Source organism: Hibiscus syriacus, unplaced genomic scaffold, assembly GCF_006381635.1.
Source record: "Hibiscus syriacus cultivar Baekdansim isolate YM2019G1 unplaced genomic scaffold, ASM638163v2 tig00111635_pilon, whole genome shotgun sequence".
Lineage (NCBI taxonomy): Eukaryota > Viridiplantae > Streptophyta > Magnoliopsida > Malvales > Malvaceae > Hibiscus > Hibiscus syriacus.
The window spans coordinates 3,322-28,665 of record NW_024063141.1 but is presented as its reverse complement, the minus strand read 5'-3'; the positions used below and the strand labels follow the sequence as shown (position 1 = coordinate 28,665).

Below are 25,344 nucleotides of genomic sequence, written 5' to 3'. Positions count from 1 at the left end.
TCTGCTGTTGTTTGGCCGCAAACAAAGGATCATGTTTGGTGCAGTTCAGTTCTCCCTGCATGGCTGTCACTTTTAGGGCTCATCTTTTGAGTTCAATACTACAAATCAAACCCCACCCACTCTCGTGGACCACCTTAAACATGGATTCAAATCCCAATATTCTTTTATTAAAGATCTTATTCGTACCAACGAAATTGATTCAAGTGGTAAGTAACTTGATATTGTTTAAGTAAGATTTCGGATTTGAGTTTTTGTATATGAAAAAAAAAATCTTCACTAGTAGACTTACCCACCAAAGCCAAATATGTGACGCGAGTCGATCTAGATTAGTCAAGACGATGCCCTAAAATTGGGAGGACAAAAAAACCTTATTCATAATCCTTTGGTATCATTTAGTGATTAAATGCAGTTTTTTAGTTGATCTATATACAATACAGAAATGAACTTATAAAACTTTGGAGGACGAAATATAAATAATCAATAAAAAAAATATAAACAAAAATATCTAAATTATATGAGAATTCAAAATTTTCAAAGGAACATTTGCCCTCGATCCATCCTTGCATGTGTGTTGATAAAAGTGAGAAGAAATTAAGAAAAAAGTATAAAATCAACTTACACTATATAAAAACTAATAAGTTTTACACCAATTTATAGTCGTAGATATGAATAAATAAATAGCTTGGATTTAATTAAAATTTATAATCCTAAACTTGAAACTCTAACCCTAAAAAGAAAAAATATTATTTTATTGTGAATTAAAGAAATGTTTATTTATGGGTTATAAATTTTTAATCAAATCTAAGTCATTTATGTATTTAAATATAATGATTATAAATTGGTGTAAAACTTATTTGTAGGTTAGGATTCACTTACATCGTGTAAAACTCTTTTAGTTTTGCACATTTTTAATATCGTTGGATTGAGGGAAATCAAAGGCTGAGATTAGCTAATTTTTTTCAGTGAATATCTTTTCATTTTCTATTGTTAGTTTCAGCCTTTATTTTATCTCATCCAATAGTCTTGATGATTCCCATATAAATAGAGCAAGAAATGCATGGGATGGGGGTAGAAATGATCCTAAATCCAAAAAGCTTTATTCACTAAACATCATGGAAGCTGAGATAAGAAATGTACACGGAAGGAATCCAATTACTCGCACACAGTGAATGTGTATAGATCAACATAATCACAAGTTGGCAATTTCCTTTCATTTGCTTTATTAGAGCATACAGTGGGTTCATAAGTCACTACAAAAAGTCAATGTTGGGGAAGGATAAAGGTGGAACCATTGACATTAAAATATGTGTCCATGGACCTATCTCGCCAGCTAGATAGTCCCCAGATAACAATGATATGGGAGATTGTCTTATCTATCTATCTGTATTATTTTTTTAATATAATATTAATTCTTTTTTATTATTAAAAATGATATTATATATTAAAATCCATTATATTTTAATTTAAATTATGTTCTCGAATATGGCTAAATGTGTTATGCAATTTGATTAATTAAAAGGTTTTGGAGGGTTTTGAGTGTATGTTTAATGCAAATCCTTGTATAGGTAGAAGTATTTGGGCCGAAACTGCATCCAATGGGTCTGTTGAATGCCCAAAATGCTCAAAATGTAAGCCTGTTAACATCATTCGACAGTCTTAAGACGGATTAAATAACTCGCTTTGGGTTCCGCGTCAAGCGATTCCTCATCGTTTGCTGATCCTGAACAATGCAAGAGGGAAGCAGCGAGCAGGAATTGAACAGTACAAGAGCTTTGATTGCGATATTGAACTCAAATTTGGATCAAAAGGTTAACCTTCTATCGAAAGTTTTTAATCTTCTTCTCCTCATTTTTATGTATCAACTGGTTATTTTCCCAATTTTAATGACCTATTTTATGATATAGAATCAAAGGAAGGATAGCGTTCGCAATGAATTACAAAATTTACAAGAGAAAATCAGAAAGGAAGGTGCTGAATCCAAAATACAGAATTTGGTTTCCCTTTTGGAGAATCTAAAGGTCTGAACTTTTATTAGAAAATATATGCATATATATATCTAATTAATTTAATAATTTCGATGCTCCATGTATTTCTGCATTTGTTTTTATTGGTTGGAAATTTGATACTATTATAATTTTTAATCGTTTTTCCAGTTACTAGAAAGACAAGAATCTGAAATTCGGTCTGATTTTGATGCAAAACGTTTTTCTCTGGAAGTTGAAGTTAGTGATTTGAAGGGAAAGTTAGCAACTGGATCTGAAAGCAATATGCTCCCTCACAGTTTAGATGATTCCTTAAACCAATCATTGGAAAAGCTTAATTTAACAAAGAGGGTAAAGTAACTAACTTTTCATAGGTTAATTGCTTTTGAGTATATTAATAGTTACTGATTAATATGGTATATCTGGGTCATAGGAACTTGCAGCTAGACTGAGGGCAATAGTATCCATAAAGCGCCAGTTGGATAATGCACCCTCCCAGTCAGAACTCATCCAGTATGTTCACCTTCCTTTTCCATTTCTGTAAAGTTTTAGGCCTTAAAGTTTTGATATTACACAGGTTGTTCAAATATGACCGAGTTTGAGGATCATTCTTGAGTTGTTGGACTCTATCCTTTGTAATCTTATGTTTTATAACTTGTAACTGTTAAGAGTACTTAGTGAATAGGTCAGAAGACTTTTCTTTACTTCTGACAACAAATACGAAACCTTTCATTTCATTTGAAATGTACATATATATATCACTTGACATTTCATTTCAAGTATACATGCATACATACATATATATTTATATCACTTGGCATGTCATTTCAAATAAACATATATATATATATATATATATCTCACTTGGCACTGCCAATTACTCTGCATATGATTAATCTAGGTTTAGTTCTGGATAATATAGATGACCCACTATCAATGTCTTATTCCTCTAGGATAATCGACAAAAAAGAAAGAAAAAAAAAAACAAGTAATTTTAGAATTTAATTTTCTTTCCTCCAAGTAAAGTTTAGTACCAATGTTGATTTACCATCACTTGCAGGTATGAGCACCGGTTTTCAGAACTGAATGCTCATATTCAGGTGTAGTTTTGATCTTTCTTTGTCTTTTTCTTCCATTTATGTGTTCCGTTCTTATTAGCCTATTAGTGTTAATATGCAATACTTTGTCTTGTAAAGGAAAAACTTCAGCAAACTCGGAAATTCTATGCAACCTTCAATGCTCTTTTGGAGATTAAAGAGTTGATGCTAAAGGAAACTTCTTTGTTGAATTCCATAAATTCACAGGTATAACTCAAATGAGTGAATACTTCTTGCATTTGTTTATCGTCTGTCAAGATTTTGTCTCAGAACTTTAACATCTCAAAGTTTCAACCTTTTCTTCTTCCGAGTGATATAATAAGTATATGTTAATGTTGATTAATTTGTTCTGTAGCTATTTTGTAATTAGATAAAGAGTTGGTATCGTTTTTAATGTAGTTTTCTTTGATACTTTGCTGTTGCCTGCTAACATGAGGAAGACATTTATTAGCTTCACTCATCTCTTTCTGCGGTTAGGTATCTAGATTCTTTCATTTTCCTTATCGTGAAATGAGAAGCAATTTTTAAAATTCAACAACAATATAAACAACATGAGCGGTATCACATTGTAAATATTAACTGACATAAAAGAAAACTAATATCAGGGTTATCAAATGGGAATAGGGTCTTTTCTGTAATCCTAAAATGGTGATTGTTTTCTTAATCATGTTCAGTGTAATCCTAAAAATTCCAATACTCCTTAGTTTTAATTCTATTAGTACTTCATAGATTCAACTCTTATTTCTGTTTCCTTACGATGAAGGAAAACCTTTAATCTAGTATCGTTTAAGTCATTACTAAGCATTGGCAGTATATCCATGGCCAATCTGATTGACTCTACATCGTAATCCAACTTTGGTCATTATATATTTTCTGGTCTTTGCTGACATGTTTTTATATTTACGTCCATACAGTTTCAGGATGCCATTGCTAGCCCTATTGGTCGCATGAAATTACTTGAGTCCATGGAGGGAATTGTAAAGGGCAGCCAACAGGTAATGTTACCTTTTAGCTAATAGAAAATAGCAGGGATATATTCTTATTCTAATTTCAGTTGGCTCGTCTTGGGTTGTTTGAACTACTTATTTGAACTACCTGTAGTTTGAGCCTGTATTTGCTTGTATGGTCTGGAAATTTCAATGTGCTGTAGCTTTTTGGCCTCTTATCTAGACCTTAACCTGTACATTATACCGTTCTAAATGGTGAGAAAAAGCTAAATGGACTTGAATTGTCACCGATACACTTATGCCACTGTGTAATCTAAAAAAACTGCTTTGCATAATGCACATGTCTTTTTGAACATAACTAAAGTGTACCTTGCAAGAAAAATGTAATGAAAAAGCATGCCTTTGTTTTATGTGCTTCTTTTGTTAATTCCCTTTTGATATATTGAGCTGTCAAAAACAGACTTTTACAATAAGACTAGGGTATTTTGTGAACTTTCAGGAAACATAGAGCTGTAGTTTAATGATGACTGCTAATTGCCGGTGGTAAAGATTTATCGTTACAATATGCTATGCAATACAAAGTTGTCAAGTTTTGGAAGTTTATTGTCAAAACTGTATATCCTTGAGCATTTTTTTTTCAAAATTTGTTTGTACTATTTTAGTACATACTTTTAGATATTTGAACCAAACATGGTAATTATTCGATTCCTAGTAATTTGCTTCTCAAATCATACAAACATGGAACTTTGCCTGATTAACTGAATTGAAAGTACTGGAGTTACAGTTCCATTTCCCATAGAAACAAGGAATGGTTCTAATGTACTCTATTAAGGATGTTTGAGTTTATTTTGGGGGTGTAATGAGGCATTTCTTTTGCAGAAGCTGGAGAAGGTGCAAATTGGTCTTCAAGAAGAGCAGAAAATTTGTGATGATCTCAAAGAGAGGTATACTGCTGCAGTGGCGGAGCAAAGACGCTGCTATTCTCTCTTAAAAGCATTCCAGGTAAGCACATTTTCACATAATGGTTATGAAAAAAAAATTGTCATTTTGGAGAAGAAATGTGTTTAAATTTGTTTCGGGAGTGGTTTTGAACAGAAAAGGTGCAAAAATCAAAAACCATTTTTAGAAAATGTAAAAATAAGCCGTTTGCTAGACTGCTAGTTTCCATGATCTAGCGGAACAATTGGATTTGGAGTTTTAAAGCTATGAGCTCTGATGCTCTTTGATCTGCTGTTGAACAAGAATGTCTACCTAGGGTGCTTGCTGATGACCTAATTGTTAGGATGCCATCCTCAGCTACAATTTTCTGGAGTTAGGAATGTGGAGATAACTTGTTCATATTGAATTCTATGCCCAAGTCATTAGAATTTGATTGCTCTGGCACCAACACCCACTTTGATTCCTGTACTCCATTTGGTAAAATAATAGAATTGCCTAGCACGGAAAACAATGGACAGCGCCTTTCCGTTTCCATTTCTTTTCATTTTTGCATGTGCAAAAGTTGTTTATGAGATCTAAGCAGAAGATTTCACTTCATCAAACAGTGATACCTGGCCTCAAATTTAGATTATCAATTTAGTGGTTTAGGTGATATTGCATTTCCATAGTGGGATGATGGGTGAATGATATCTAATTTTCATCGGTACTCCAGAAGAGGTTGTTGTCTAGTGATGAGCTGAAGGGCAATATGATCTTCAGGTGTTTTCATGGTTTTCTGTTGCTGCTTAACTAGGAATTTTTACCAGGAGCTTATAATTTTTCAGGAGGAATGTGCAAAGAATGAGAGGCTTCGGAGCCAGACTTCTTCCTAACTTAAAGTTGACATGTTGAAAGCATCATCTGCGCAGTCAAAGCTGCAGATTATGCGCCTGCTGGGTGTCTAAACGGGACCGATCAAGTGATTCATTTCGGAAATAGTCAGGGGGAGATCGAATCGTCTTGATCAAAAGCAAATCTTTTGCCTTACACAGGTTAGCTAGTGTTCTCTTGCTTTTCACGTGCAACTGATGATACACACCCGTGGTGCACCCATTCTACTACACAAACATTATTTATATGAACTGACATAATTATTGGATATACTAATTTCTTATTGTAAAATAGCTGCCTATTTTAGTGTTATATATGCCAGCAAAAAATTATGTGAGAACTGTTGATATTTATTTTCTTGGACAACCATAATAACAATATCCCTTGTATGTTTTTTCTTAATACAACAGGTTTCGTTTCAAGTTTTGATCAATTCATTGTGGTCATCATTCTAATATTAAGTTAATTAGTGACTCACAGTTTATTTGAACCTACGCCGAGTTCTCAAGCATATTCACTATTTGCATTTTATTCAAAATTTTATAACAATAAACGTAGTGAAATTCTGATTAAAAAACGAAACATATATTTTTATACCAATCTAGATCCAAAACATTCAATTTAATCCAATCACTAGAACCACGATTCTGTTTCTTGTGTGTGTGCGCGCAGAATCTGGCATGTTCTAATATTATTTTAAATTTTGGGAAATGTTTAGAGGTTCGTTTTGATTATTATATTTTTATGGGTAAATGACACATGTGACCATTAAACTATTGTTTATTTGTCAATCATACTATTCAACTATTTAAATGGAGGTAGTAACGTATCAACTAATAAAATTGACATATTTATACATTTGACGGTACTTATATATTTTATATACCAATTTAGTTATAATTTAATTCAATTAAAATAAATTTAATCTCTATTTAGATGGTACACGTGTCAGATTAGAGAATATTTTTTTATTTTTAAATTTTTTTTCATGTGGTGACACCATATTAAAGAGAGAAATAAAGGGGACATCTGTCAGATTAGAGAATATTTTACTTAATTAATCCACTAATTTTTCCATTCAATAAGGTGATGACACCCTATTAAAGAGAGAAATAAAGGAGACACGTGTCGATCTGGTTTTAAACCTGGAAAAGTCCACGTCTCAACGACTCAACTAAGACTCCCAATAGGTTGTATTTTACAACAGTTTTTATATAACTTATTTCAGTTAGTAACAGAAAAAAAAAAGGAACAAAAATTAACATCAATAATATTTGAACTTAGGATTAATGCATTGATATAACCATCATAACCATTAAGCCAAATAACATACATGAAGAATATATTTACTATGTTTAATATATTCATAAATTTTGTTATATATTATTCCATTGAATTATAATTTATTTCATATATAAATATTAATAAATATATATAATATTAAATTACATACTTAAAGAAATTAAGAATTATATTTATAATAATTTAGAAATATATCAAACATGTTAAATTTTAAGTATGTAATGTAATATTATATATATTTATTAATATTTATATATATAATAAATTATAATTTAATAAAATAATATATAATAAAATTTATGAACATATTTAACATATTCATAAATTTTATTTCAAGTATGTTATTTGGTTTAGCGGTTATGGTGGTTTTATCTCTGTCATTAATCCTAAGTTTGAATCCCATTGGTGTCATTTTTATCTTTTTTTCTATTATTTACTGAGGTACGTTATATAAAAGTTGTTGTAAACTATAACAGAATTGGATGGTTTGATTGATCAAATCAAAACATCGATGTTAAAATGAAAATTAACAATAGTTTAGTGGTCATCCGTGTAGTTTACCCTATTTATAAAAAAAATATTTAAAAGTTTAGTGATCGAGATGATTATTCAAGCATAATTTAATGACTTCTTGTGTGTTTTATCGATAAAGTTTTAATGGTCATTTTTGTTACAGTATCAGGCCCAAAGAATATGGAGAAATTTCGAAACCCAGTAAATGCTGGCCACAATCTTGAGCTTTAAACATCTTTTTTTTTTTTTAAATATATTGATATTTGTTGAGAAATAGGCTAATTGACTCTGGAATTAAACAAAACAGTAAAGAAATTAAGAACACATGATTTAAGGAGGTTCGACAATTTACTTATGTTCTCGAGAACGATGGGCGGTTGTTTTCTTATTGTCGGAACCGTCTTTCGGTTGGGTCCCGGAATCGGGCTTCGACTTAGGAAAATGTGGATTGGAGTCGCCACCGATCATTTATTTAAAAATAAATGGGTTGATCGGATACCCTATTTCTTACCTGATCTGCGTCTTACCAGAGATGTGTCGGATTCGGGAGTCGGTTACAGTCAAGGAAGGGCTAGCACCCTTGAACTGCCCTTTCGGTACTGTGTAATTTCCAGTTGTCTTTGATTAAGAAAATTGAAAGTTAAATTAAAAGGTAAAATATTGATCCAAATTGCTTACCACTGATTGTTTGAAGTTCTCTCAAAAAGCCAAGGAAAGGGTTAGGTAATGAAAGTAGTAAAAATAGAAAAATAAGGCGAACAAACGAAATAATATAAAAACAATGTATACAAAAAGGAAAGAGTGAAATATGACTAAATACAAAATAAGATATGCAGAAGAGAAAAACAAACGAAAATACAAATAAAGAAAAAGAAGAAAATATAATAAAACATAAATGGATAAAAAATTACACAGAGTAAAATAAAATACGAAACAATGAAAAAAAGGAAAAAAAATATGCGTAATATATAAATAAAAATAACAGTTATAATAGTAAAAATAGTAATGAAATAATAATGACGAATATAATAATAAAAATATAATATAATAGCATAAATAAATAGATAATAATAATAGTAAAAAGTAAAAGGGAGAAATAAATAAAATAAAAGTGGAATAAATAATTAATGAATGAAACGAGAAATATATATATATTAAAGTATTAAAAAGGAAAAATATCAATAATAGGTAAAACGAATATATATATATATGTATATACATAAATACCAAAAAAAATGTTAATAGAAATATAACTATAAGATAAAATGAGTAAGGTTGGTAAATAATAAAAAAATACACATATAACGTATAAAATTATCAGATGTAGTAGCTAGATAAAGAAGTGACCAAAAAGTTAATTAAAATAATATATATGTATTAACACTAAGTATATAGATGAAATATATAGAAAATACGTATATATATATATATAATCACAAAAAAAAATAGTAATAATAGAAATAATAAGGATAATATAAAGAATAATGATAATAATAAAAATAAAAATGGTAAAAGAGTATAAAAAGAAATAAAATATATACATATATATACGTATAATAATAATAATAACAATATATATATATATATAATAAAGCGTAATATATAAAAAGATTTAAAGAAATACGAATTGAATTCATCAGGGACCAAATTGAAAGTAAAACGAATTGAGTGGTCGAATTAGAATATCATTGGAGTTTGAAAACCGGATTTGGGGATCAAAATAACAGACTTTTAAAATAGGAGGGACTAAAAGCGGGTTTACCCTAATTTAAGGCAAAACACGCGAATTTGATATAAACCTGGATCAAACGTTTTTTTAGGTTTCATTTTTCCTTCTTCTCTCGCCGCAACCTTCCCTCTTTCTCTGGTTTTCATCTGTGTTCTTCATAATGAAGAACACAGTCGCCCCAAACCCAGAAATACGATGGCACCGCCTCACCGACCGCCTCTGATCGGCGCCGGCTGCCAGTCATCGGCGGCAAAACCCAAAAAAACTTTACTTTTTTCAAAAGCTTTTCAAATTCCCTCTTCAAAAACCGAAAGATTTTTTTTAAAATAGGCCTACCGGGGTGTAGATCTTGAAAACAAGTCTCGAAAAAAAACCCATATGGTCCTCGGCCGTTCGTCTTTTTGGTCGTTTTCCGAGCGAAAACCCCAGCAACAATCAACATGCAACGACGAAACACAAACCAAGGTAAAAAAACGATACCTTTTTATTATCTTTTTCAAAAATATTGACAAGTGCTTGAACCCTCTTGGCTATTGTGTGTGAGTAGTTGTTACACAGTGATCTCGTGTGTGAATCCAGTGTCCGATCTCCTCCACAACGAGTTTGATTACCCTTATTTATACTGGAAAAAACCTATTTTTAGATTACATATTTGAGTCCTAATGGAATTCTAATACTGGGTTCTTGTTTTCCAAATGTGCACGTTGTTGGTGTATTGCCGAGAAGCACGGAGGAGAGGCGTGAATGGTGAAGACTCGTGAGGTGTGGGGACTTGATGGCTCGGTTCTGGAAACGGCGCTGACACGAGGGATGAGCATGCGGCGCTAGGGTTCCTGGAAACCCTAGGGAGCTGATCTGCACGTGGGTTTGAGCCTGGGGATGACTTGGGCTATTGTTGGATGGGTTGCGCGTTTGGGTCACAGCTGTTGGGCTCCATTTGATGTATCGGGCCTGACATAGAAACAAAACAAATGTAAATTTGTTAGTTTACTAAAACAATAATATTTATACAATATATAATATATATATAACGTATAAATATGTGTGATTTAAAAAAGTGTGTCTACAGCTGCCCCTCTTTGCCCATAGTCGTGTAACGGGGATAGGGCAAAGATTAAAAGACACACTTTTCGTTTACCCAAAAACGTATCCAAATTTAACATCATCCATATAAGGGTCAAGTCCCATCGAATATCCTCTCCTGTAGAGTTGAAATCCGATCATTGGACTAAATCACACAATTACTCCCTCGCCGGGAGGTTGAGCCAAAATTGGAAAATTCTGAGCACGAAGTCCTTCGTCGCGAAGTTGAAAACGAGCTCAAAGCTTTTGACAAGTGGCCTCTGAATCGTCTTCTGGCTCAAGATACTTCGTTGTGAAGGTGGAACTTGACCTGAAGACTTTGGTGTTGTGATGTTACAGATGACCCCTTTGTCGTGAAGTTGGGTCAATCTGTTAGGGTACGATACCATTTATTGTGAAGTTGAGCCTGGAATTGGATATCCTTCGTTGTGAAGTTGAAATCCAAGTAAGTTGCATTGTTCCGAGTCCAATATCCTCCGCCGTGAAGTTGAAATTGGTTCTGGAACTGGGAAATTGTTTGTTGACAGTCAGCCGCCCCTTCGTTGTGAAGTTGAGCTTGTGTTGTCTGGAGTCCAATATCCTTCGTTGTGAAGTTGAAATTGGCTCTGAATTTGAGAAATGTTTGTTGACAACCAGCGGTCCCTTCGTCGTGAAGTTGAACTTGCGTTGTCTGGAGTCCAATATCCTTCGTTGTGAAGTTGAAATTGGCTCTGAAATTGAGAAATGTTTGTTGACAACCAGCGGTCCCTTCGTCGTGAAGTTGAACTTGCGTTGTCTGGAGTCCAATATCCTTCGTTGTGAAGTTGAAATTGGCTCTGAAATTGAGAAATGTTTGTTGGCAACCAGCGGTCCCTTCGTCGTGAAGTTGAACTTGCGTTGTCTGGAGTCCAATATCCTTCGTTGTGAAGTTGAAATTGGCTCTGAAATTGAGAAATGTTTGTTGACAACCAGCTGTCCCTTCGTCGTGAAGTTGAACTTGCGTTGTCTGGAGTCCAATATCCTTCGTTGTGAAGTTGAAATTGGCTCTGGGTAAAACCTGCAAAGATATGCATATATGTGATGTTATGGATGTCATGCTCTTAGGTATGCCTAAAATGCATATGCAACATATGTTATTCTGAGCTCTGGAGAGTAATCTCGATCTCCGGTGGCCTGTCGTTGTTGACTCTTGAGCTTGAAGTTCCGATCCCTGATCTTAAATTCTTCAAATGTTTGATAATTTTTTTACTTTTTTTTTTTTTTTTGAAGATGCCCCTCAATCATTTCAAGCATGTGCATGAGCCTTGATCGGCTTCTGAGTACCTGTACTTTTCAATGAATCTTTGTACAACAATATGTGATTATCTTTCATAAAAATAAATAAACCATTAGGTTTAAATCTAATTCAAGATGCTCAAAAGGTATTGGAGGAAAGATGGTCTTTATTCATAAGGGAGGAGAAGAACAAATAATACATGGCAATCATTCTAGAAAACGAATACACAATGATGTGTAAATGAATGTCTTAGATCTCGATAACGTGGGCACTTCTGAGTTGAAAAGCCGTTTGGTGACTTTGTGTGCAGCCTTTGCCAAAGGATCTTTGAAAATGCGACAACGTTTGGGAGGGTGCAACATTTCTCCGATTTGTTGGGTTCGTAGAAGATTCATGTGCCGGGATGTTTCCACCGTTGATATCCAAATCGCCCTTTCCGGGTTTTCAACTTGGACCCATCCTTGGTTGCAAGACGCCCTTTTCGGGTTTTCGTCTTGAACCCACCTTATTTTCTCTTCTTTTTTCAATTTAGGGCGCCCTTTCGGGTTTTCACCCTAAGCGTTTTTTTGTTTTTGTTTTTTTCATTTTTTTTTTTCAACTTAGGACGCCCTCTCGGGTTTTCATCCTAAGCGAAGTATTTCTTGACTGCGTCCGAGTTAATGGGATGTGGCAGCTCAGGTCCGTCCATTTCAGCCAGGATAAGGGCTCCTCCGGAGAAAGCCTTCTTCACGACATAAGGTCCTTCCCAATTTGGCGTCCATTTTCCTCGGAAATCTTTCTGGACTGGCCAAATTCTTTTTAGCACTAGATCCCCCTCACAGAATATTCTCGGGCGCACCTTTTTGTCGTGAGCTCGGATCATTCGTTTCTGATAGATTTGACCATGATGAATGGCTTTCAGTCTTTATTCATCTATCAGATTAAGCTGATCATATCTGGATTGTGCCCACTCTGCATCATCTAGTTTGACTTCTGACAAGACCCTGAGAGACGGAATCTCGACTTCAATGGGTAGCACTGCTTCCATTCCATAGGCTAGTGAAAATGGAGTTGCCCCAGTCGATGTACGTACCGAGGTTCGATAGGCGAACAAAGCAAAAGGCAACTTCTCATGCCAGTCTTTGTAGGTTTCAGTTGTTTTCTCCACTATCTTCTTAATATTTTTGTTTGCTGCTTCTACTGCTCCGTTCATCTTTGGTCTGTAAGCAGTGGAATTGTGGTGTTTTATGTTGAACTGTTCGCAAGCAGCACTCATCATCTTGTTGTTCAAGTTTGTTGCGTTATCGGTGATAATCCTTTCAGGTAGACCATACCGACATATAATTTCTTTCTTCAGAAACTTGCAAATAGTGGATTGAGTGACACTGGCGTATGACGCGGCCTCTACCCATTTCGTGAAATAATCAATTGCTACGAGAATGAAACGGTGACCATTCGAAGCCTTCGGATGGATTTGCCCGATAACGTCCATGCCCCACACGGAAAAAGGCCATGGTGACGTCATTACATGAAGTGGATGGGGTGGAACATTTATCTTGTCTCCATAAATCTGACATTTATGACATCTCCTAGCATAGTTGATGCAATCACTTTCCAGTGTGGACCAAAAATATCCGCATCTCATTATTTGTCTTGACATCATATGCCCATTTGCATGTGCTCCACAAACCCCATCATGTACTTCTTCCACTATCATTTTTGCCTCTTCAGCATCGACGCACCTTAACAGAATTTGGTTATGGCTTTTCTTGTATAAAACCTCTCTGTCAAGGACATATCCAGCTGCCAATCTTCTAAGGGTTCTCTTATCGGTTTCGGTGGCTTTCTCTGGATAACTCCGATGCTTGATATACTGCAGAATGTCGAAGTACCAAGGCTTAGTATCTTTCACTTCTTCAATTTGGTAACAATGAGCTGGGTACTCATACGATTGCATGTTGATTGGCAACATTTTAGACTCCCCACCAACCCTGAATGCGGCTGCCAATGTAGCTAAAGCGTCAGCCATCTGATTTTCTTCTCTAGGCACGTAGTGGAAGGTGACTTTGTCGAACTCTTCGAGCAGATCCAACACTAGTTTTCGGTACTCTAACAGCTTTATATCCTTAGTTTCCCACTCTCCTCGGAGCTGATAGATTACTAAGGCTGAGTCTCCATGCACCCGTAAAGTCTTTATGTTTTGCCCCAGTGCAGCCCGAATTCCCAAGACACAGGCTTCGTATTCTGCCATGTTATTGGTACAATCAAAGTTCAGTCTGCTCGTAAATGGGTAGTGACTCCCTTCTGGGGAGACTAGAATTGCCCCGATGCCATGTCCTAGTGCATTTGATGCCCCATCGAAGTGCATTCTCCAGGAACCGTCCGTTGAAATGCTTGCTTCCTCTAAAGATATGGCCATTAAGTCCTCGTCCGGGAAATCAAAGTCCAGCGGCTCATAGCTCTCATCAGTTCTGCTTGCCAAAAAATCGGATATGGCGCTGCCTTTTACCGCTTTCTGGCTCACGTATTCGATGTCAAATTCAGACAAAAGCATCTGCCATCGAGCTAACCTTCCGGATAGAGCAGGTACACCCATCATGTATTTTAGTGGGTCTAACTTGGAAATCAGCCAAGTGGTGTGATACAACATGTATTGTCGAAGTCTTTTTGTAGCCCATACCAGGGCACAACAAACCTTCTCAATAGGAGGATATCGGACCTCGCGATCGGTGAACTTCTTGCTTAAGTAGTAGATGGCTCTTTCCTTCTTCCCAGACTCGTCGTGTTGACCCAGAACACACCCCATGGAGTTCTCGAATATGGAGAGATACAAAAACAGAGGTTTTCCTGGGATAGGGGACATCAGGACAGGAGTGTGAGACAAATACTCTTTTACCTTCTCAAATGCAATCTGACAGTTTTTATCCCATGCTCCAGGGCTATTTTTTCGGAGGAGACGAAAGATGGGGTCACATTTGTCGGTTAACTTAGAGATGAACCGAGCTATGTAGTTTAGTCTGCCCAGAAAACCTCGGACTTCTTTTTGGGTTCGTGGTGGAGGTAGATTCTGGATAGCCTTAACCTTATCTGGATCGACCTGTATGCCTCTCCTGCTGACTATAAAGCCTAGTAGTTTTCCAGATGTTACCCCGAAGGTACACTTGCTAGGGTTTAGTCTCAGCTGGAACTTTCTCAATCTCTGGAAGAGCTTCCTTAGATTCTTGACATGTTCACTCTCGGTTTGTGCCTTGACAATCATGTCGTCGACATAAACCTCGACTTCTTTGTGCATCATGTCGTGGAACAGGGTCACCAGAGCTCTCTGATATGTCGCCCCAGCATTCTTTAATCCGAAAGGCATCACTTTGTAACAGAAAGTTCCCCACATTGTGACGAAAGTGGTCTTCTCCATGTCTTCGGGATGCATCTTGATCTGATTGTACCCCGAAAATCCATCCATGAATGAAAAGTAGGCGTTCCCGGCCGTATTGTCCACCAGAGTGTCTATGTGTGGCAGAGGAAAGTTGTCCTTGGGACTGGCCTTATTAAGGTCCCGGTAATCGACACACATGCGTACTTTCCCGTCCTTCTTCAGCACAGGCACTATGTTGGCCACCCATTCAGGGTATTTGGCTACTTGGAGAAAACCGGCATCAAATTGCTTCTTGACTTCCTCCTTGATCTTAAGGAGCATTTCTGGTCGTATTCTTCTCAGTTTTTGCTGCACTGGTTTGAATTCTGGTTTGATTGGCAGTTTATGAACAACCATATATGTGTCTAGTCCCGGCATGTCTTGATACGACCAAGCAAACACATCTTCGTACTCCTGAAGTAAGGCTATCAGGTTTTTTCTTGCTTCAGTCGAAAGAGTTGTGCCGATTTTAACCTCTTTTCGATCTTCCTCAGTGCCCAAATTTAAGATTTCGATCGCCTCCTCATGTGGCAGTATTTGCTTTTCTTCTTTTTCTATCATTCTTAACAATTCGGTAGGCAAGTTATACTCTTCTTCATTATCGCCTTCTTCAAATTCCCCAAGACAAATGGTTGATTCAAAATCCACCTCCGGATCAGGGTCATTAGTGCCCACATTATCGTTATCTGGGAACCTGAAAGGAGGAAGATGTGTATGTGTGAGAGGATAATATCCCACACGGAATGGTCAAGAACTAACTTTGAGAGTAACTGGAAATGAAGTACTGGAATGAGGGAGATAGATAATAAATAAAAGAAAAATTTGTTTGCCATGGAAAAGAAAAATGCATCCTTTATTAAACTTAAACAAAACATTTATTCACCCCAAAAGATCACCTATTGCCCGGGTATAGGCAAATAGGGATAGTTCGAATATTACTCTGAAAGATTCTTGTAAACCACAGGTAATTCTTCCACCGACCAACTGCTAGGCACGAACCCATGTGGCAGAAGGCATATCCCGGATCTATCTCCGTTGTCAACATCTTCTGTGGTCACTGCATTAACGCTCAGATCTTCCAGAGCCGTTTGTAACTCGGACATGGTGGTCTCAAACACATAACCACCTGACTTGAATGTTCTGAAGAGCGGCGGGAATGTCATAGGCTTCCATTGGAGTTCGTTTCCAGTCAATCTGGCTATCCTTCTCTCCCGGTTCTTTTGAATTTCCTTTCTCTTTTCATGATAACCGGGCTGAAAACCCAGCCCAAATTGGTCTAATTTTGGGATAGGACGGACAGGGTTGATCATTCCTTGCAAATATTTCCCAAAACCTCTCCCGGTTCTTGCGCCTCGGCCTAGGGTTTGCTTGATCTCCATCCTTGTGCATTTGGAGAGTCGAGGTCTTGGGATTCTTTTTCCTTCTGCCACGAATGTGGCATTCACAAATTCCAGGGAACGGAACGAACATTCTACCGCTTCCTCGCCTACTTCGATGTATGGAGCCTCTGTGGTCACGCTTGCTACGATATCTTCCTCAGCGTTGACAATTACTAAGGCCCCATCAATGACAAATTTAACTTTCTGGTGCAACGTGGAGGGTACTGCACCTGCTTGGTGAATCCACGGCCTTCCCAAGAGACAGCTATATGACGGCATGATATCCATCACAAGGAACTCAACATCATAGGTGACTGGTCCGATGGTCAATGGTACTTCAATCTTTCCGATTACCTCTCTTTTGGTCCCATCAAATGCTCGGACCACATTCTGACAAGCCCTCATATGAGAGGTATCTATTGGTAGCCTCTTTAATGTAATCGAAGGCATCACGTTCAGGGCTGAACCATTATCGATTAAGACACTTGGTAAAGCGTTCCCCTTACAGTAGGTAGTAATATGTAACGCCTTTGTTCGGCCTCTTCCTCCGGATGGAATCTCATCATCTGAAAACGAGATGAGATTATCAGCTTGAATATTGTTCACCAGTCGATCCATCTTGCTGACTGGTATGTCTTGTGGCACGAATGTTTGATTAAGGACATTCAACAACGCTTCTCGGTGTGCTTCCGAGCTTAAAAATAGTGCTAGCATTGAAGTACGTGTAGGTAAGTTGTGGAGCTGTTCTACAATGTTGTACTCGCTGTGCTTCAAGATCTTGAGGAACTCTTTAGCTTCTTCCTCCTTTATAGGTTCATTGACGACTAGCACATCTTCTTTGAATGGCTCCAGTGGTCTTTGCCCCACTTTACTATTACCTCCTCCGGAAGTGCTCACCTGACACTCGTACTTCCATGGCACTTGCCGATTGTCCTTATATTGAAAAGGCCGCGGTGCGGAGATTACCACCTTGGCTGGTGTTGTCACTATAATGCTTGCCTTAGGGGTAATTATCAAAGGACTACCCCTACCAAATTTTCTATCTGATGATTCCGCGATGGCACAAACATCTGCTTCCCAAGAATCTTGAATGTCTTCGTAAAATTCCAACTCCTTTCGATCCATCGTGAGCTGGACTAACAATCTGAATTCTGGGCAATCTTGCACTTTATGCCCTTCTTTATTGTGGTAACAACAATGGTTACCATCTTCATTTTCTATCGTATCTGAATATGGTGCAAGGAATCCTGCCTTTACCATTTGGCTCCATACCCAAGCCAAAGGAGATTTGATTTCCGAAACACTCGATTTAATTCTTCTTCCCCTTTCAGTAGTAATGGCATTGATTCCTGTCTCCTGATGATTGGGCAAGGGATTCTGAGCGACGTTTGGTGCTCCGGAGTTGAAAGTGATCCAATTCTTGTTTCTCATTCTTTGCACAAGTCTCTTGAATGCGAGACAACTTTCAATCGAATGCCCCTGCACACCGCCATGGTATTCGCAATGAGCGCTCTCGTCATACCATTTTGGGTAAGGGGGATTTATTGGATTCATAGGATAAGGCGACACTGCATGAGTGTCGAAGAGCTGTTGGTATAATTCTTTATACGTCATGGGAATGGGGTCAAACTGCTCCCTTTCCCTTTCTCTTCTCGGTTCTCTCTGGTTCTGTCTAGAAGTACCGGATGGTACAGCTGCTGTGGAATTTGAGCTTGAGATCGTAACCCCCTTGTTGACGTTGTAGGTGTTCACATTGTTGATCTCTCGCTCCTTGTTTTTCGTGGGAGGCTTTTTACTGGAGTCTCATCCCTCAATCTTTCCTTGTTTAATGGCCAACTCGATCATTTCGCCGGCCATGACTAAATCTGAAAAACTCCCCGACGTGATTGCTACCAAATGCCCGAAGTAAGGTGCCCTCAGGGTCTGTACAAACAGCTTTCTAGTTTCCTTTTCATCCAAAGGTGGATGAACTTGCACAGATAAATCCCTCCATCTCTGTGCGTATTGTCGGAAACTCTCATTGTGTTTCTTCTCCAGGCTTTGTAACATGACCCGGTCTGGTCTCATATCGTTGATATGCTTATACTGCTCCAGGAAAGACTTGGCTAAGTCTTTCCACGTCTTGATATGAGTTCGGCTAAGCTGGTTGTACCACCGAATAGCTGAACCAGACAGGCTCTCCTGAAAACAATGGATCAGGAGTTGATCATTCCCTCCATATCCTATCATCTTTCGACAGAACATAGTGATATGGGCTGAAGGGCAGCTGTTCCCGTCGAACTTCTCAAACTCAGGAATTTTAAACTTTGGTGGAAGCACCAAGTCTGGAACTAGGCTTAGCTCCATTGCGTCCACTCCATAATAATCATGGTCTCCCTGGACCATCTTATTTGATCTTCTAATATTTTTATCTTTTCTTCCATCTTTTTGGCTTTATCTTCCTCGTCAAAGTCTGGGACATTATAATCATCCGGATGATCATCAGGGATGATTGTAGAAGTTTGTATCTTCACAGCAGGTGCAACTTTCGCTTTGGTAGCGAATGAGTCCCCGGGTAGTGCTGCTTTCCCTTTAGTAGCAGATGCGTCCCCGGGTAATATTCCGGGTGAGAGAACCACTTGCGGGGTTGGTGGTATGGCCACCCCCTCGGAAGAGATGCCCCCTAATGCACTAGCTTGCTGTAGACCTGACAACTTGGCTACGATTTGGTCGACCAAGGACTCCTGATTTTTCTTGATGGACTCAAGAGTACTTTCACTGTTCTGAGCCATCTTATCTTCTAGCTCCTTTGAAGTCTTGCCATGTGTTCTTCGATCTTCTCCATTCTGGCTTCCATTTGTCTCTTTTTTGCTCGAGTATTGTGCGGGTGATGTGTATTGATGCTTGCGGTGGTAAGCTCGGTGTCTGAGACATGTTCTGTTAGTTAATATGAATGTAAAAACATGGAAAATATAAAATAAACAAACATGAAATATAAAATGCAAGAAATGCAATGTATGATGTATGCAATTGGAGGCATTGATCCAGAAAAGTGTTCATTATTATAAATAATCCTTATTCAGACAAAAATGTTTTATCTTTTTAGAGACATAAAGACAGATTAAAGGTACATTCGGACTAAATCCTCTAGACCCCGAACAGCTTCCAATAGGTTGACAAGTCTTCTGCCTTCATCTGTCACTGGTTGAATGCCTTGTCGAACCACACCAGCTTCCCTTGCTAGGCCGTGAAGATGACGGGCTGCTTTTTGCACTTGATCCAGGAAATCTCGGATGGTTGCGTCTCGGGCCCTCAGCCTTCGTTGTGCTTGTTCCCAACGGAAACGCCATTGTAGTCCTCCGTCGAAGGGCACCATCTGAAGCTCGTTTGCTTGCCTGTTGAACCCATCTATAATAGCTTCTAACTCAGCTATCGTCTTGCCATCTTTCTCATGCTGTTTCTCTAAGTCAGCTACCCGAATTCTCAAGCGTTGGTTCTGATATTGACTATCTGCCAAGCGTCTTTGGGCAGTCTTTGTTTGTTCTTTCCAAGCTCTCTCATCAGGCCCCTCGAACTTCCTTTTCAGGCTATGAGCTTCGTCTTTCCAGTATTCAGAGGTTACCTTCAGCTTGGAGTTATCCTTGACCTTATCTTGATACCCCTTTCTCAAGTCTTCGAGCTCAAAACGGACTCTTTTTTGTTCTTTTTCCAGTTTTTCTGCCCGATCTTTCTGAGAGTCAGCATCAAGCTTCCACTGATAACGTTCAGCTTCAAGTTCCTTTATTCTTTGCTTCAGCTCATTATTCACGGCTTCAAACTCGGTCTTGGCTATCTCGAGTTCAGAAGGGACGTGCCTGAGATGTTCCTCCATGGTCCGGGTGTCATCACAGTCTGGCACAGGGATATTGTCATTCTTTCTCAATCTTCGCCACTCCACATAATCCGGAGTGAGCATACTTCTGGCAGCTACAACATCCATCCGGAATACTTTCCTCCACGAATCGGCTACTTCTTTGATCATCTTCTTATAGCTGTCGCCGTGATACTCAAACTCTGACCTAGCTAACCTGCATGTTGCTGGGACAAACTGACGTGCTCCATATTGTCTGAGTGCTAATAGCGGAGCATACCCGACTGCTCCCCAAAGTCCAAGTAAGGTCACAGTGTCGGAGTCACCACATCGAAAAAGAACATCACTGAGGAATAACCAAGGGGCTCTCCAAACAATATCTCGGTCTTGAAGATGCGTAAAGACCTTCATCCATTTTTCTTTCGAGGCGCCTTCATGCCATTTTAAGGTAATAAATTCACCTAGAGGTGAATAGGTGGTGCTGAAACGGCGGTAGGCAACCCCGTCAGTCTTCCAGAAGTGGCTGTGAATCCAGACTTGAAGGAGCTGAATGCACCCGGTGAATCTTCCTCCGCCAGTTCTTCGGCAATGATTGAGAGATCGAAAGGTCTCAGCCAAGATGGCTGGTGCTGGATTGACCCTTCTCGAGAGTTGTTCGAATAGCTCCACTACGGTGGCATCGATGTATCCCAAGGTCTTTGGGAATAAAATTAGACCATACAGACCTAATGCAAACAGGTCTATTGTCTTCCATTCATCAGGATGGTGCTTCATTAGTTGTTTGATATGAAGCCAAGCGATTCCTTCTCCACTACCCTTACATCGAGCTCGGTCAGTTACCCATTTTTCATCAACTCCGGCAACCTTAGCTAGTGTATTTTTGAAAGGTTGACTTTTAATGTGCTTAAGGTAGGCCCGCTCGAGTTTGATGTTTTCACAATGCAGCAGTGTAGTGTACTCTTCTATGGTGGGCACCATGTCTTCCCGGTTAAAGGTGAAGCAACTGTATCCCGGGTTCCAGAATTGAACCAAGGCTCTAATTAAGGGCTCATCAATCTTAACATGAAGCAAAAGTGCAACATCACCGTACCGTTGGCTGAACTTCTGTTTCACCTCATTCTTCCAACTGTCCCAGATATCCCGGAGCTCTTGTACGTCATTTTGCTTTAGGCTGATCGAGGCGTAGCTAACCAGCTCTGACACATAGCTGTCTTGAAGACTGTCTCCCTTTTCCTTCTGAGTCTTCTCGGACCATAGTCGTACCTCAGGGTTTTTAATCTCTTGTATTACAACACCTTTATCCATTAATTCAGATTATTTGTGCGTAATGAACGTCTTTTTAGGGATCAATGGCCTCTTGTTATGATGCAAATGCTAAAACAAACACAAAGGCAAATGGTTAGTAAAATAAAAATAAATGAAAAAATAAAAATAACAAGAAATAAATGGCAATAAAAACATAAGAAAAAAACAAATGATTAGGAAACAATTGTCCTAGGTTTTGGAATGTGGTTTTGGGGTAGGCTCTATTTCTTCGAAGTCTCCTGGTTTAGGTTCTAAAAACGGTACCCGAGTTCTCCTTGCTGGTGCCCCCTTGGGCTTACCAGACCCTTAGTCCTAAACCCATCACAGGCTTGTGTGGACTAAGTTAAACTCGAGGGGACATATTCCCTTATGTCTATGCGGAGAATAAATTCACACGAAGACATAAGGTATATGAATCCCGAAGGCTACTCTCTAAGCATATGCGGTGAATAAATTCACACGAATGCGTCGCTTTCACCCCCACTTAAAGGGTTCGGAGCTCGGGTATAGAGCCTTTGGATGAAAAAGTTTGGAAAACTGAAATCATTAGAAAACGGTCAGTCCAACTATTTACTCAAAAAAATATAACCAAAAGTAAGTAATAAGGATCGAAATGTTACCTTAAAGTTCAAACTTACCCTTTTCATTAAAAAGACAACTGGAAATTACCTTAGCCTGACCCACTTACCTGTGTCCCCAGTGGAGTCGCCAAGCTGTCGGAACCGTCTTTCGGTTGGGTCCCGGAATTGGGCTTCGACTTAGGAAAATGTGGATTGGAGTCGCCACCGATCATTTATTTAAAAATAAATGGGTTGATCGAATACCCTATTTCTTACCTGATCTGCGTCTTACCAGAGATGTGTCGGATTCGGGAGTCGGTTACAGTCAAGGAAGGGCTAGCACCCTTGAACTGCCCTTTCGGTACTGTGTAATTTCCAGTTGTCTTTGATTAAGAAAATTGAAAGTTAAATTAAAAGGTAAAATATTGATCCAAATTGCTTACCACTGATTGTTTGAAGTTCTCTCAAAAAGCCAAGGAAAGGGTTAGGTAATGAAAGTAGTAAAAATAGAAAAATAAGGCGAACAAACGAAATAATATAAAAACAATGTATACAAAAAGGAAAGAGTGAAATATGACTAAATACAAAATAAGATATGCAGAAGAGAAAAACAAACGAAAATACAAATAAAGAAAAAGAAGAAAATATAATAAAACATAAATGGATAAAAAATTACACAGAGTAAAATAAAATACGAAACAATGAAAAAAAGGAAAAAAAATATGCGTAATATATAAATATAAAATAATAGTAAAAATAGTAATGAAATAATAATGACGAATATAATAATAAAAATATAATATAATAGCATAAATAAATAGATAATAATAATAGTAAAAAGTAAAAGGGAGAAATAAATAAAATAAAAGTGGAATAAATAATTAATGAATGAAACGAGAAATATATATATTAAAGTATTAAAAAGGAAAAATATCAATAATAGGTAAAACGAATATATATATATGTATATACATAAATACCAAAAAAAATGTTAATAGAAATATAACTATAAGATAAAATGAGTAAGGTTGGTAAATAATAAAAAAATACACATATAACGTATAAAATTATCAGATGTAGTAGCTAGATAAAGAAGTGACCAAAAAGTTAATTAAAATAATATATATGTATTAACACTAAGTATATAGATGAAATATATAGAAAATACGTATATATATATATAATCACAAAAAAAAAATAGTAATAATAGAAATAATAAGGATAATATAAAGAATAATAATAATAATAAAAATAAAAATGGTAAAAGAGTATAAAAAGAAAAATATATACATATATACGTATAATAATATAATAACAATAATAATATATATATAATAAAGCGTAATATATAAAAGATTTAAAGAAATACGAATTGAATTCATCAGGGACCAAATTGAAAGTAAAACGAATTGAGTGGTCGAATTAGAATATCATTGGAGTTTGAAAACCGGATTTGGGGATCAAAATAACAGACTTTTAAAATAGGAGGGACTAAAAGCGGGTTTACCCTAATTTAAGGCAAAACACGCGAATTTGATATAAACCTGGATCAAACGTTTTTTTAGGTTTCATTTTTCCTTCTTCTCTCGCCGCAACCTTCCCTCTTTCTCTGGTTTTCATCTGTGTTCTTCATAATGAAGAACACAGTCGCCCCAAACCCAGAAATACGATGGCACCGCCTCACCGACCGCCTCTGATCGGCGCCGGCTGCCAGTCATCGGCGGCAAAACCCAAAAAAACTTTACTTTTTTCAAAAGCTTTTCAAATTCCCTCTTCAAAAACCGAAAGATTTTTTTTAAAATAGGCCTACCGGGGTGTAGATCTTGAAAACAAGTCTCGAAAAAAAAACCCATATGGTCCTCGCCCGTTCGTCTTTTTGGTCGTTTTCCGAGCGAAAACCCCAGCAACAATCAACATGCAACGACGAAACACAAACCAAGGTAAAAAACGATACCTTTTTATTATCTTTTTCAAAAATATTGACAAGTGCTTGAACCCTCTTGGCTATTGTGTGTGAGTAGTTGTTACACAGTGATCTCGTGTGTGAATCCAGTGTCCGATCTCCTCCACAACGAGTTTGATTACCCTTATTTATACTGGAAAAAACCTATTTTTAGATTACATATTTGAGTCCTAATGGAATTCTAATACTGGGTTCTTGTTTTCCAAATGTGCACGTTGTTGGTGTATTGCCGAGAAGCACGGAGGAGAGGCGTGAATGGTGAAGACTCGTGAGGTGTGGGGACTTGATGGCTCGGTTCTGGAAACGGCGCTGACACGAGGGATGAGCATGCGGCGCTAGGGTTCCTGGAAACCCTAGGGAGGTGATCTGCACGTGGGTTTGAGCCTGGGGCTGACTTGGGCTATTGTTGGATGGGTTGCGCGTTTGGGTCACAGCTGTTGGGCTCCATTTGATGTATCGGGCCTGACATAGAAACAAAACAAATGTAAATTTGTTAGTTTACTAAAACAATAATATTTATACAATATATAATATATATATAACATATAAATATGTGTGATTTAAAAAAGTGTGTCTACACTTATTATTATGAATAATCTAAAATTAGGTTATAATTACATAATATATAAGAGTAATCTTAGTACAATTACCAAAAATACTATGTACCGTACCACTTTGGACAGTATCTGTACTCCTTCATTTGGTATACCAGCCATACCTAACAATATTGAATGATGAAATGTGACACAGCCGAATCAGGGAGTGATGGGACGTATCCCGTGGATAAAGCTAAAGAAATAAGTGGAGAAAAGCTGCTGAGAAACATCACGTTGGATAACAAGATTGAGCTTTATGCAGCCTATGTAGGCTGCTTCATACGTTTTATTATTTTGCAGTTTTCTTTTAATGCTTTACTTAGCTGAAATTTCTGGGATTAGGGAAAAGTGATGAACTGTGGAGGTGGTGGAAGCTGTGGAACTTGCATTGTAGAAGTATGAATTAAATAAAGCTTTGGGTTATTATTTTCATTATAATCAAAGCATCAAATTCATATCACAATTGGGTAGTGATCTGTTGTTTACAGCAAAGAATGTAAAAGTTTCGACTAATTTATGAAAAACGACGATTCCGATATACAGAAACCGGAATCTTGGAGGCTTGCTTGTCAAACTATTGTTGGAAACAAAGAAAATTCCGGCG

General features: G+C 37.4%; 1 protein-coding gene across 1 annotated transcript; it reads left to right on the top strand.

Moving 5' to 3' along the window:
- Positions 1-1,686: 1,686 nt before the first annotated feature.
- On the top strand, positions 1,687-6,165 carry LOC120166343 (coiled-coil domain-containing protein 93-like). Its single transcript, XM_039175616.1, has 9 exons — positions 1,687-1,808; positions 1,905-2,018; positions 2,154-2,333; positions 2,416-2,495; positions 3,043-3,082; positions 3,179-3,286; positions 3,994-4,074; positions 4,906-5,028; positions 5,790-6,165. The coding sequence occupies exons 1-9, from the start codon at positions 1,728-1,730 to the stop codon at positions 5,835-5,837; spliced, it is 855 nt and encodes a 284-aa protein (XP_039031547.1). The 5' UTR covers positions 1,687-1,727; the 3' UTR covers positions 5,838-6,165.
- The last annotated feature ends 19,179 nt before the right edge of the window (positions 6,166-25,344 follow it).

Bases quoted from the DNA above. Each gene is read 5' to 3' on its own strand.
- LOC120166343 (XM_039175616.1), top strand. From the start codon at position 1,728: ATGCAAGAGGGAAGCAGCGAGCAGGAATTGAACAGTACAAGAGCTTTG. The intron at 2,019-2,153 runs GTCTGAACTTTT...TCGTTTTTCCAG, and splicing joins CCCTTTTGGAGAATCTAAAG to TTACTAGAAAGACAAGAATC. The intron at 2,334-2,415 runs GTAAAGTAACTA...TCTGGGTCATAG, and splicing joins AGCTTAATTTAACAAAGAGG to GAACTTGCAGCTAGACTGAG.